General features: G+C 46.3%; 1 protein-coding gene across 2 annotated transcripts in view; it reads right to left on the bottom strand.

Annotated features, from left to right (window-relative positions):
- CRTC1 (CREB regulated transcription coactivator 1) overlaps window positions 1-12,552 on the bottom strand; it is a 310,977-nt gene that overhangs the window by 235,779 nt on the left and 62,646 nt on the right. For both annotated transcript variants that reach the window (XM_082263685.1, XM_082263686.1), the window contains exon 2: window positions 9,259-9,375. In XM_082263685.1, coding sequence (XP_082119811.1) covers window positions 9,259-9,375 — 117 coding nt within the window. The remainder of the gene's footprint in view (window positions 1-9,258; window positions 9,376-12,552) is intronic.

The following is a 12,552-nucleotide window of genomic DNA, read 5'->3' as shown; positions in this document are numbered from 1 at the left end:
ATGGCCAGTCCCACTAGAGGTAAAGAAGCTTTAAAACAGATGAAAAAAAGGTTTTGCCCACTGTGTCCTTAAAGACCTAGACATCCTCAACAGGAATAATAAGGGACCTATTGAGCCAGACTATACCTAAATACAGAAGGAACTATCCAACAAAAAAAAAAAAAAAAAAGTGTTGCTGAGAAAAGGGTTTTGAAGGTAAAAATACATTTCTGGATGCATCCCATTTACCATATAAAGTTTCCTCTAACAGAGTATATAGGAGAGGTCTTGATCAGCTTGGGGACCTTCTCGGTGCACATACTGGTAACTTTGGTTGGAAGGACTCTAGAGGTTCCAGTTTTAAACAGAACATCTCATCTACTAGCACAGAATAGGGTAGCTCTGAGTTTTGGGGAAAGAAAAGGCAGAAATGTCCTATTCCTACTGAGATTTTTCTGACTCCAAAGAAAGCGCCACATCTTCTCTTTTTTCAGTCAATAAAACCTCCCCCTGTGCTCTACAGCAGAGCAGGAGCCAGAATGGAGTCAGAGAGTGAGGAAGAGAATTGAAGGTAGCCTCAGCCCCTAAGGCTAGGGGTTTCCTAAATGAAGCTTGCGTTTCCCCATAAATTCCACAATAGATGCAGAAAAGTCCTTCCTGCTCAAAACAGGAGAAATGGGAAGCACCTTACGGTTCTGAAGTGGAAAAACAAATAGCAAAAAGGGGAAAAATGCTTCCGTTGTTCAAAGTAGAGTCATTTGCAAAAAATCCCCCGCCAAAAGGTTTGTCCAAATGCTGCTGACATCCAGGGTATGCACAGTAATGCATCTTGTAGGGGGGTTCAATATGGTGTCCCACAGTAGTAATGTTGCTGCAAGAAAGAAAAAAAAACAGGATGCTAAAACACTGCTAACAGTAATTACAGCAGCAACTAAATCCTCTTGAAATGATGCTTCCTCTGACAGGAATAAGGAACCAGAGTAAACAGGGCAGTGTAAGCTTGGATCAGTGCCAGCATAGGAAGTAAAATAAACTGGTGCCTCATGGGGAGAGGCATTGAGTCCTACATAGGAAGCTCCCTATGGCGTACATAATAGGCACCGCACCTGGAGTGCCTAAAAGCTTCCCAACAGCCTCCCTATCTGAGTATAAAGGGTAATGCCCATTTAACTTCTATTGAAAAAAATAAAAGATTATTAAAAACATACAGATCATCCATAACTTTAGGACCACCGACATGTTAAGTGAATAACTGATCTCATTACAAAGGTATCTGAAAGATGGTGGGATACAGTAGGTAGCCAGTAAACATGTCTCTGAAGTTGATGTGTTCAAAGCAGAAACAATGGGCATCAGTTTGTTGGCTATGGGCTGCAAAGCCACAGACTGATGAGAGTGCATGTGAGCATCAGAACTGGATCATGGAGCAATGGAAGAGGACCTGGTCTAATGAATCACGTTTTCTTGTACATAATCGTGTGGATAGCTTGGTGCGTGTGCGTTCCTTCCCTGGGAAAAAGATGGCATCAGGACGCAGTCTGGGAAGAAGGCAAGTTGGCAGAGGCAGTGTGATGCTTTGGGCATTGTTCTGTTGGGAAACTTTGGGTGCCTATCTAAGAAGTGTTGTTGACCAAAGACATACCTTCATGGAAAAGGAATCCCCGAAAGGCAGTGGCCTCTTTCAGCAAGATAACGCATCCTGCAAAAAATCTATTTTAGAATGGTTTGAGAAACACAACAAGTTTGAAGTTTTTATTTAACCTCCAAACTTTCCAGATCTCAATCTAATTGAGCATCTTTGGGATGTGCTGTTATCAAGTCCAAACCATGGAGGCCCCACCTCGCAACTTACAGGACTTAAAGAATCTACTACTGCCCCAGTGTACCACTAATGGATTAGTCTCCCAGGAGAATTTTTATTTTGGTAGAATAGGGGGAAGGGTGGATAAATAAATAAACAGTACACGCACCAAATGAGCCTTCATGAATTAGACTTGTTTTTTCCAGCACATCCACCAGATGCCTGATTGGATTGTGATCTGGGGAGTTTGGAGGCCAAGTCAACACCTCAAACTAATTGTTGTGTTACTTAAAACTATTCTTGAATTCATCAGACCAGGCCACCGTCTTTTGTTGCTTCGTGGTCTAATTTTGATGTTTACATGCCTATTGTAAGAGCCTTTGGCTGTAGACATGGGTCAGCATGGACACCTTGACCAGTCTGTGGCTATGCAACAAATTGCAATGCACTGTTTCTGACACCTATCGGAAAAAAAAAGCATTGTTTCAGCAATTTGAGCTACAGTAGCACTTCCATTAGATCAGACCTCAAGAGCCAGCCTTGGCTCCCCACATGCAACAACAAGCCTTGGCTGCCAATGCCCCCGTCACTGGTTTTCCTTTCTTGCTTATTTTTTCTGCTTTCAGCAAACCAGATGCCATTGTAAGATGACTAGATAAAAGATAATTAATGTTACCTGTCAGTGGTCATAATAATATGGATGGTGTTTTTATGTATTTATATAAAAAACGAACACACCCACTTCATAAGATTATACCTCCAAAGGGGTCTTTAGATACTGGGTCACAACTGCACAGATCACCACTGCCCTGGACCTCTAAAGCACCCTGCGGCTAACTCCACATGCTGCACACATTGTACCAAGGAGGAGCGGCTAATGCAGGATGCAGTGTCCAATGCAAATTTACCAGCCAGCTCTGGGTACTCAATCATTTTGGCGGGGTCTGGGTACAGTCCCAGTGGCATGCCTGGGTGTACCAATCTGGAAGCTGCATTTGTAGCAAGGAGGGCTGGAACTTAGCCAAGATGGAGCAGAAGTTTTTTTTTAAAAAAATAGATCGGTAGAGAAAAAAATGTGAAGCATCACCTAAAAACACTGGGGGTGGGGGATACATGTTATATACAGTTTTGTTTGTCAGTGTCCAATTACTTGAAGGTAAAAAAAAACATTTAACCTAACTACGCATGAAGCTAAAAATCCTTATGTGTGCAGCAGCCCCCCGATGCTTACCTGAGCCCCCTCTCGATCTAGTGATGTCCAGGAGAGCCTTGCCTCTCTGGGACTCGCACTCCTGATTGTATTTTGGCAGCTCCTGCTATCAATCACAGCCAGTGATCTAATTAGAAAATGAAGGAGCCGGGGGGGGGGGGGGGGGGGGGGGGCCAAGCCTTGGCTCCTTGTGTGAATGGACACAGAGCTGTGGGTCAGCACGCCTGCTTGGATGCCCCCAGAGCAAGCTGCTTGCTGTGGGGGGGGCACAAGGCCGGAGAGAGGAGCCTGGAGCTCTGGCATGAAACCCGAGAAGAGGGGGGTCCTGAGCTGCTCTGTGCAAAATTCACTGCACAAAGCAGGGAAGCAGGGGCGAGGGCAGTGACTGTCAGTGGACTCAGAGAAAAGAATTTTACGGTAAGTTCTTACAAAAATTCTATTTTCTCTTAAGTTCTCTGACAGTCGCCGTCCGTTCAGTTAGCCTTCACTAGTGGGATGTCCCAAAGCAGTGCAGGTGTGAGGGGTGGGAAGACGCAACCTACCGAAAAAGGTAAAGTATCAACCAGGCCAGAAAAGCAACTGAGCAAACAGGGCAACAAAGCTCAAAACAGGAGCTAACCCAGAACAAAAAACACCCCAGGGAGAGACAGAAAAAAATACGTCTCTTCAAACCACCGCCGCACTCAAAACCTTGCGGCCAAAGGAAGCATCCGAGGATGCCAGCACATCAATTTTGTAGAATTTTGTGAAAATGTGCACAGACGACCAGGTCGCCGCTTTGCACACCTGAGCCACAAAGGTAACACTATATCCTCATTGGAAGTGGAAAGTCGACACCACCTTGGGTAGAAAAGACTGATTGGGTCGCAGAACCACTTCATCCCTATGAACCACCAGATAAGGCAAACGGCAAGACAGAGCCGCCAATTAAGACACCCTACAAGCAGATGTGATAGCCACCAGAAAGGCAACCTTCTGGGACAACACAGGCAGAGGAATGTCTCGGATGTTCTCAAACGGAGGCCGTTGTAAAATGGATAACACCAAATTCAGGTCCCAGGGAGGCAAAGAAGCCTACCTCGGGGGAGCCAGATGCCGCACCCCTTGGATAAAGGAGCAAATCAAGGAATTAGTCACCAAGGGGCGCTGTAACAGAATGGCTAAGGCCGACAACTGACCCTGTATCAAGGTCAGTGCCAAACATTGATCCACACCTTCCTGCAGAAAGGCCACCGAAAAGGAGCTGGGATGAAACCCTTGCGACTCACACCAGGCTATACATGCCTTCCAGGTGCGATGATACATTTTTCTACAGGTAGCTTACTGAGCCTTCAGTAAGGTGGGAAAGACCGCATACGGAAGACCCTTGTCTCTAAAGACCTGGCTTTCAACAGCCACGCCGTCAAAGCCAGAGACTGTAAAGCAGGATGGAAGATCGGCCCTTGAGACAGAAGATCGTATCTCAGTGGAAGCCGCTCCAATGACCATCTCCATGATGTCTGCGTACCAAGGCCGACGCCGCCAGTCTGGGGCTATCAGAAAGACCTGCACCAGTCTGACGCCAACCTGTGGAGGAATCTGGATAACAGTTGAATTGGAGGAAAGGCATAAATCAGCCGATATCGGTGCCAAGGCGTCCGCCAGAGGATCGGGGATTCTGGCCATGAACCTTCCCACCTAGTTAGTGAGATGGGACGCAAACTGATCCACATCCGGAGACCCCCACCGGGCACACAGGAGGCGAAACACCTCCGGATGCAGGGACCATTCTCTCTGGTCCAGGGTCTGGCGACTCCGCCTGCCAGTTTTGTACCCGAACCGGGTAACCCTGAAGCCTAGTTGACCAACGAAACAAGCAGAGTTTGATTGCTCAGAGCTCCAAGACATTTATCGATAAGAAGGCCTCCTCCGCCGACCACGTCCCCTGGATACAAAGCGTGCCCAGAACTCCACCCCAGCCTGACAGACTGGCATCCGTGGTGAGCACCGTCCACAGCAGAGGCCGGAAGGACTTGCCTTGTGTCAGAGTTGGTGACAGGAGCCACCACAAAGGATTCCATCTTGCGAGGTGGCTCCGAGAAATCCTCCTGTCCAACGACTGAGGCATTCTGTCCAACCTGGCAGGGATCTCTGCTTGCAGAGTTCGCGTGTGAAATTGAGGGATGGGTTTGAAAGCCAGAACCATTAGACCCAGGAACCGCACACAGGCCTGTAGAGAGGAGAGATCGTTGTCCCTGAGGGACCTGATCTTGTCCCGCAGGGTCCGGAATTTGTCCAGATAACCGAGGACCACAATCCCCTCAACGCAGTAAAGGCAGCACTGGAGCCAAAACCTTAGTGAATACTCTGGGAGCCGAAGCGAGAGCAAAGGGCAACGCCACAAACTAGTAACGCTCCACTGCCACCGCGAAGCAGAGATAACTCTGATAAACCTCGTAGATAGGGATGTGCAGATACGCAACCTTCAAGTCAATGGAGGCCAGGAAGTCCCCTGGACTCAACGACGCCACCACCAACATGATGGATTCCATCCGGAACTTCTGTACCTTCACAAAGCGGTACAGAGACTTGTGGACCAGAATCTGACACACTCCGCCCTCTTTTCTGGGCACCGTGAACAGGTTGGAATAAAACCCGTGAACCCTGTCCCGCTAAGGGACCTAGATGATAACTCCTTGGCCAAGATGATCTTGCACCGCTCCCTTGAGATCTCTGAAATGATCGGGAGGCAGACGGAGATTTGATGGAAAGAACCTGTCTGCTGGGCAAAATCGAAACTCGATCTTGTACCCTGAACGAATCAGTTCATGAACCCACCTGTCCTGAATTCGAGACAACCAGGGTTCCTAAAAAACAATGCAGACATCCCCACCTGAAACAGGTGAGGGCGTCCCTTCAGGAGGAGGTGGACTGGGCCGCCAAACCTGCCCGACCGGCCTTGGGCTTACCCGATCAAGGCTTCTTGTGACTACCTGAGGTCTTGAAGGATTTTCCTTTATCCTGAGCCCCAAAGGCACGAAAGGAACCACGATGAGCCTTAAAAGAAGGGCCCCGCATAGCGCGGGAGGACTTTCCCTTAGCGGCTTGGGGCAAAAGGGTACCCCCCCGTAAGCCTCTTGATCAACTCATCCAGAGTGTCCCCAAAAAGTTGACTACCCACATAAGGGACATCAGACACAGTCTTTTTGGAAGCTTGGGCAGCCGACCAGCTTTTCAACCAAATAATGCAGCGGATCGCAGACAGCCCTGCGACCAAAGGAGCCTCGTCCAAGGCCGCGTCACACAGGTACATTACCGCCAGGGTCACTTGATCCACCATGTCAAGGACAGTCAGAGAGAGCCCGATTCCACCACCAGGGTGCGCCGAAGCACCTTGGAACATTCCGCGACAGCCTGGAAAACCATCACTGATGCAAACACAGGTTTGAGCAAGGAGCCCGCCACCAAGTACATATGGCGGGAAAAGCGTCTCCACACGCCTATCAGCCAGATCCTTACACCCCGGGGGGTCCTCCACAGGCATCAAGGTGGAGTTATTCAACCTGGACACAATGTGGTCCACTTTAGGTGACACTGTCCAACGCTTGTCTACAGGGTCCACAAAGGGATAACGGTAGTTGAACCGCTTAGGCACTACCAGCATATGTTTTATGCAATGCCATTGGACGTTCACTATGTCGTGAAACTCCTCTGGGCAGGGAAAACCCTCACCCGACTTCAGGGCTTTGCGGAACCCGAAGGCAGCCTACTTACTCGACAGAGAGCTCATCGTCAAGAAGTAAAGCCTCCTTAATGGAGCTAATGAGTGCATTCACTGCTGCTCATTCTCACGCCGCCGTTGAGGAAGACTCTTCCTCCTCCGTAAAGGAAAGTGAGGACTGGGACCACTGGGACCCCTGGGACCCCCCCCCGGGAGGACATTGTCAGTGGCAACCAAATCAGGCTCTGAGTCAGAAGACTGGGAGGGCATAGGTCGTTTTTGAGAGGTGCGGTCAGACAGCAGCAGATCCAATTTGGATGCCAAAGTCGCAAGAGCAGCAGATAATGAGGCCATGAAAGAGGGTTCAGGGGTTCTTGAAGCACCAACCAGGTCTGTGGGGAATTTGCTATCCTGGGACACCATTTTTGTAATAAAAATTTTTTGGAGCGCTGGCCCTTTAAAAACAGCGGTTCCCGCGGACCCCCACCGCAAACTGCACCACCCGTGGAGATCCCTTAGAAACAGCTATATCCACAAGAAAAAACATGTTTTGCAGGAAAATGCCTGAGAAAACAGCTAAAATCACCCCAGTGTCCCAAAGTACTTGCCACACGCTGCTTGTGAGATAAAAAAAAGGAAGTGACCTCATTCACTAGAGGCCTATGCCCGCCCGGAGCAACAAGAAAATGGTGCCTGATTAAAAACACATGAGGAAGCACTGGCAAGATGGCCGCCGCCCTTACTAGGCGGTCGCCCACACATAAGATGGCTCCCAAACCGGTGCCATGACGAGGAAGTAAAAAGGCTGCTGCCCACACAAGGAGGCCAAACAGCCTGCCCTCAGCCAAAATGGCGGCTGTGCGAGCGGCTCCAATTCTAGTAAAAAATACACACCCTGGCCCCCACAGGGAACCACAGAGAGCACCCCCGGATGTAGGAAGCCCCCCCACACCCCCCCAGTCATGGCAGTATGTACCGCAGTTCGCCCACGGCAGGGAGGAAGGGGACCGTACCTCACGGCCAGGAGGGGGATACCACAGAAGCCACCATGTACTGCCATCCCCTAAGAGTGGGCCCACAGAACACCCCCACAGATAACAGGCCCGTTATGGGGACTTAGGGGTAGGAACACTCACCATGTCCAGCAAACGTGGGCATCGTTCTGATATGGAACACCTCCCGCCCTCAGTGGGGGTGCCGTTAGCCAGGAAGGATGCTAGCAACTTACGGGCATTCCAAAGTTGAGACATCCCGGCGAAGAAAACTCTGCAGGCTCGTCCCCATCCCAAAAGGGGCACTGTCGTTGCAAGGCCAGGGCGCACCAGTGACCTGCAACGCTCGGTGGCAGGCCGGGACTCCGTAAGGATCTATATTATCCAGTGCTAGGCCCAGCTCTGCTGTCGCTTGTAGTCCTCCAGGAATTCCCTGACTAAACTAGCGATAGTGAGTGAAATAAAAAAGCTATTGTCAAAGAAAAAAAAAATTTTAAAAAAAAGAAAGAAACAAGACACTAGGTCCCAACAGGGAAACCTAGCCTACTCCTGACGCTAGGCAGCATAAAACTGAGGGACAGTGGCAACTGGATTAGGATAATGGCTGACAGATGGACCCCTGGGGGTGTGCCTAAGTGTAGAAAGTTTTTTATTAACATTTAAAACTGCCTAGCTTGCTCCTGCAGAGGGCGCCATTACCCACTAGTGAAGGCTAGCTGAATGGGCGGCGACTGTCAGAGGACGTAAGAGAAATAACATTTTTGCAGACTTGTTTTACCTTTCTGGTTTCCTTTTCTTGGAAAATTACTTTTCTTCAAAAATAAAATAATAAAATAAATAATATAATAATAGGGAAATAATTAGCATTTATTCATGCTACTTTTGTTTTTTAAAAGCATGTTTAGGTGCCGATTCACACCAGAATGCAGTACAGAAAAGGCACAATTCCCACACCGCAGGTCAATGTGCTGACCTTGCAAACTGCATGCAGGGGCCAAAGTATTGTTGATGGCTCCCCAAATGCAGAACCCTGCTGTGCATTTGTGGGCACCAAATTGCATTTTACTGCAGTATCATGTAGTGAGTTTTGAAAAAGTAGTGCAAGCATTACTTTTTCCTCTAGGTCTAGTGCGTTTTGTAGACCAGTCAAATAAATAGGTTGTCAAAACACACCACACAGGAGTCACGTGGGAACTAGTGTGTTCCCGTTAGATCCCAGTGTGAACAGGGCCTAAAGTTTTGGTGGGTTGTGAAGGCAGAAAATAAACTAGGTCCTAAAGGTGGTTATTAAACAAGTTTTCCAGCTTGGTTAAACCTCAGATCTTTGTTGCTCTCATGTTTATTTCTGCTAACTTGATATTTACTAGATAGATTTAAAAACGGATTCATTATACCCAGTAGTTCCAGTGATGCAACAAACTACTCTGTACCTGTAGCATATTTTATATGAGAGGGGTTTGGGTTTTCTTTGCAGAGCTTTTATTTTGAAATTATTTAATGGACAGAATAGAACAATAAAGACAGAAAGGCAATAAATGGTAAGTGGACACACACACACGCAAATAAAGATACTCACCTGAAAAGGCAGGTCAATAGAATTGCTCCCAATTTGATTGACGTTTGGCAGAGACCCTCCATAGTACTGCCCACGGCTTTGTCCCAACTGCAAATATTGGGTCTTCTGTAGCTGTAACTAAAATTGACATTCATCACTAAGGTGCAGTGAGCATTCATACTAAATGCTATAATTCACTGACCCATATTTTATTTTCTCAAAATGTACTTTTACCCAATCCTGATGAGACATAAAAGAAAGCTCCTGATATTAAAGTGTGAAGGTTCTAGGGCATTCAAATGGCCCTTTTGATTCATGAGATTTTGTAAGCATTATCTTTGCCCAACTTATTTCCTGGCACTTTCCCACATCCAGGGAGCATTCTGTACAGCCTGCCATACAAGTTAATAGATGTACGCAGCCACACTCAATACTCCTTTATATCAGTGTTAACCCGCACATGTGCGTTCAATGCACGTCCCAAACAGTGTTTGGGAAATAAGTCTTGTGGATAAATGCCAATGCATAGGAGAATTGGCATTCACTTGTATGACAAGCTGTGTGCGGTACAGGCAGCTTTCTGGGTGTGGGAAAGTGCAACAAAATCTCACTGTGCATGAACTCTTTGTGGTTCTAAGTAAAATAAACAGGAGCAAAAATGTAAAAATATTTAGTTTATATTTGTATTTCACACAGAACTCATTTACATCAGAGAAACCATATGCAACACAACTTTTAATCAATATATGTTTTATTGTTTTTGCGTTATTACCAGACTACAAAGAATAAGCCAACAGTGACCCAGAAACTTCAAAATGATCTATGGCCAATTACAGATACTGCACCTTGTGACAGCAAGGGGAACAAACACTTGGACAAAATACTGGGGATATTTCAGTGTGGTCAGTCAATGAGTCATATTTGTGCGATGTGGCAGATTTTGTCATTCACAAAAAAACTCTCTCTATGCTCTTGAAATAGTTTTCAAGGATTTGTGCAAATTAGATTTAACCCAAAACTTTGAAGAGACCATTATATAAATTATTAACTTACACACAGACAAGGCATAAGCTTTTCCTGGTAAAAGCAAATTGAAGCTATGTATAAAGCTGACATTTACAGTAGCTCACAAAAGTGAGTACACCCCTCACATTTTTGTAAATATTTTATTATAGCTTTTCATGTAACACTGAAGAAATGACACTTTGCTACAATGTAAAGTAGTGAGTGTACAGCTTGTATAACAGTGTAAATTTGCTGTCCCCTTCAAAATAACTCAACACACAGCCATTAATGTCTAAACCACTGGTAACAAAAGTGAGTACACCCCTAAGTGAAAATCTCAAATTTGGGCCCAAAATGTCAATATTTTGTGTGGCCACTAGGCCTGCACAATATTGGAAAAAAAAAATATATTGCGATATTTTTTTTTCAACGATATATATTGCGATATTGAGGGACCCGTCAATCCAGGCTAAAGTCAACAAGGGATTGGGAAGGATGCTGGGAATGGGAAGTATGCGGGCAGCCTTCTAAATTTTAATTGCAGATACAGGGCACTGGGCAGGTCAGGGTTAATAATGGTACTTTCAAATCAATTACTCAGTCTCAGTGACAGTGTGGAATCGTTCGCATTATTACAGTGACAGACAGTCTTTCTCACAGTGGTGGTAGGAGGCTGGAGCGGTGGACTAGGAGCCAGGAAAGGATCACAGCACAGCCGCATACACTGACTCACTCGTGCACTGCAGCCCGCCCCACACGTTCAGTGAGTCTCACTCTCCGCCCTAGTTTTCTAAATGGCACATTCAGGGAACCAATCAGGTGTGCAGGCACGCGTGATTGGTTAGCTGTGCAGCTGCTTACGGCGTGATTGGTTCCCTGAATGTGCCATTGAGAAAACTAGGGCGGAGAGTGAGACTCACTGAACGTGTGGGGCGGGCTGCAGTGGGATGGATGTGTGAGTTCTCCTCCGAGTCCCTGCCTAACAGAAGTCTGAGTCCTCCTCCAAGTCCCTTCCCTACTGCCTATGCAAAATATCGTGACCTCGGCAATATGAATATCGCCTACGGCCGCAGAACGATAGTCGATATCATATCGACTATCGTTCAGCCCTAGTGGCCACCATTATTTTCCAGCACTGCCTTAACCCTCTTGGGCATGGAGTTCACCAGAGCTTCACAGGTTGCCACTGGAGTCCTCTTCTACTCCTCCATGATGCAAGGTCTCTCTAACATCCACCAGCTCTGTGATGTCATCATGGAGGAGTGAAAGAGGATTCCAGTGGCAAACTGTGAATCTCTGGTGAACTCCATACCCAAGAGGGTTAGGGCAGTGCTGGAAAATAATGATGGGCACAAAAATATTGACCCTTTGGGCCCAATGTAGACATTTGCACTTAGGGGTGTACTCACTTTTGTTGCCAGCGGTTTAGACATTAATGGCTGTGTGTTGAGTTATTTTGAGGGGACAACAAATTTACACCATTATACAAGCTGTACACTCACTACTTTACATTGTAGCAAAGTGTCATTTCTTCAGTGTTGTCACATGGAAAGATATAATAAAATATTTACAAAAATGTGAGGGGTGTAATCACTTTGTGAGATACTGTAAACAAAAAGCTAAATAAAAAGTTGAAATAAAGAAACTGGGGATGTTTAACAGAAAGGATTTTTCTTTTTGTGCTGCAAGTCCTGAGATTTACACAGCCCTGTCAAAGTCGCACACCCTGGCCATTGACCTGATTTTTCTCAACTGAAGTGATATTAAACCCAAGAGCAAACAATAATACAGCAGCTTTCCATTTATAACATGCAATGGATGCATTCATTTTCTTTTTTAGGCTTTCTTCTATTTTCATCTGGTGATCCAGCCAAGTTTGTTTTTGCTCTCCAGCAGAATGTATCCATTTAAAAGAACCATTTAACATTGACAGGGGTGATTACAGTGTTCAGATTTTGTTAAACCGTTATCCCAAAAGGTAAAAAAAAAAAAAAAATTTTAAAAATTGCTATAACTGCTTATAAAATATTAGCTAAGGTTTGGCATTATATTATTGTTAGTGTATTTAAATCGGGTAGTACATCTAACACCACACTCCCCCCTAGACTGATAATGCTGCTGCCCAAAGGTTTCCCTTGTGCCCCTTCATCCAGAGTGGGGACACTAATACAGGAGGGAACTGGGCAGCTCACCAGGTGAAAACAAAATGAAAAAAGCTTAAAGCGGAGTTCCGGCCTCCAAATCGACTTTACACGATCCGCTTGCTGTACGGTCGCTGAAAAAGAATTGGATAATTAAATATTTTTTTTT

The sequence above is a fragment of the Pelophylax lessonae genome, assembly GCF_965119305.1.
Source record: "Pelophylax lessonae genome assembly, chromosome: 1".
NCBI lineage: Eukaryota > Metazoa > Chordata > Amphibia > Anura > Ranidae > Pelophylax > Pelophylax lessonae.
The sequence above is the reverse complement of the archived record's forward strand: the minus strand, read 5'-3'. Positions and strand labels throughout refer to the sequence as shown.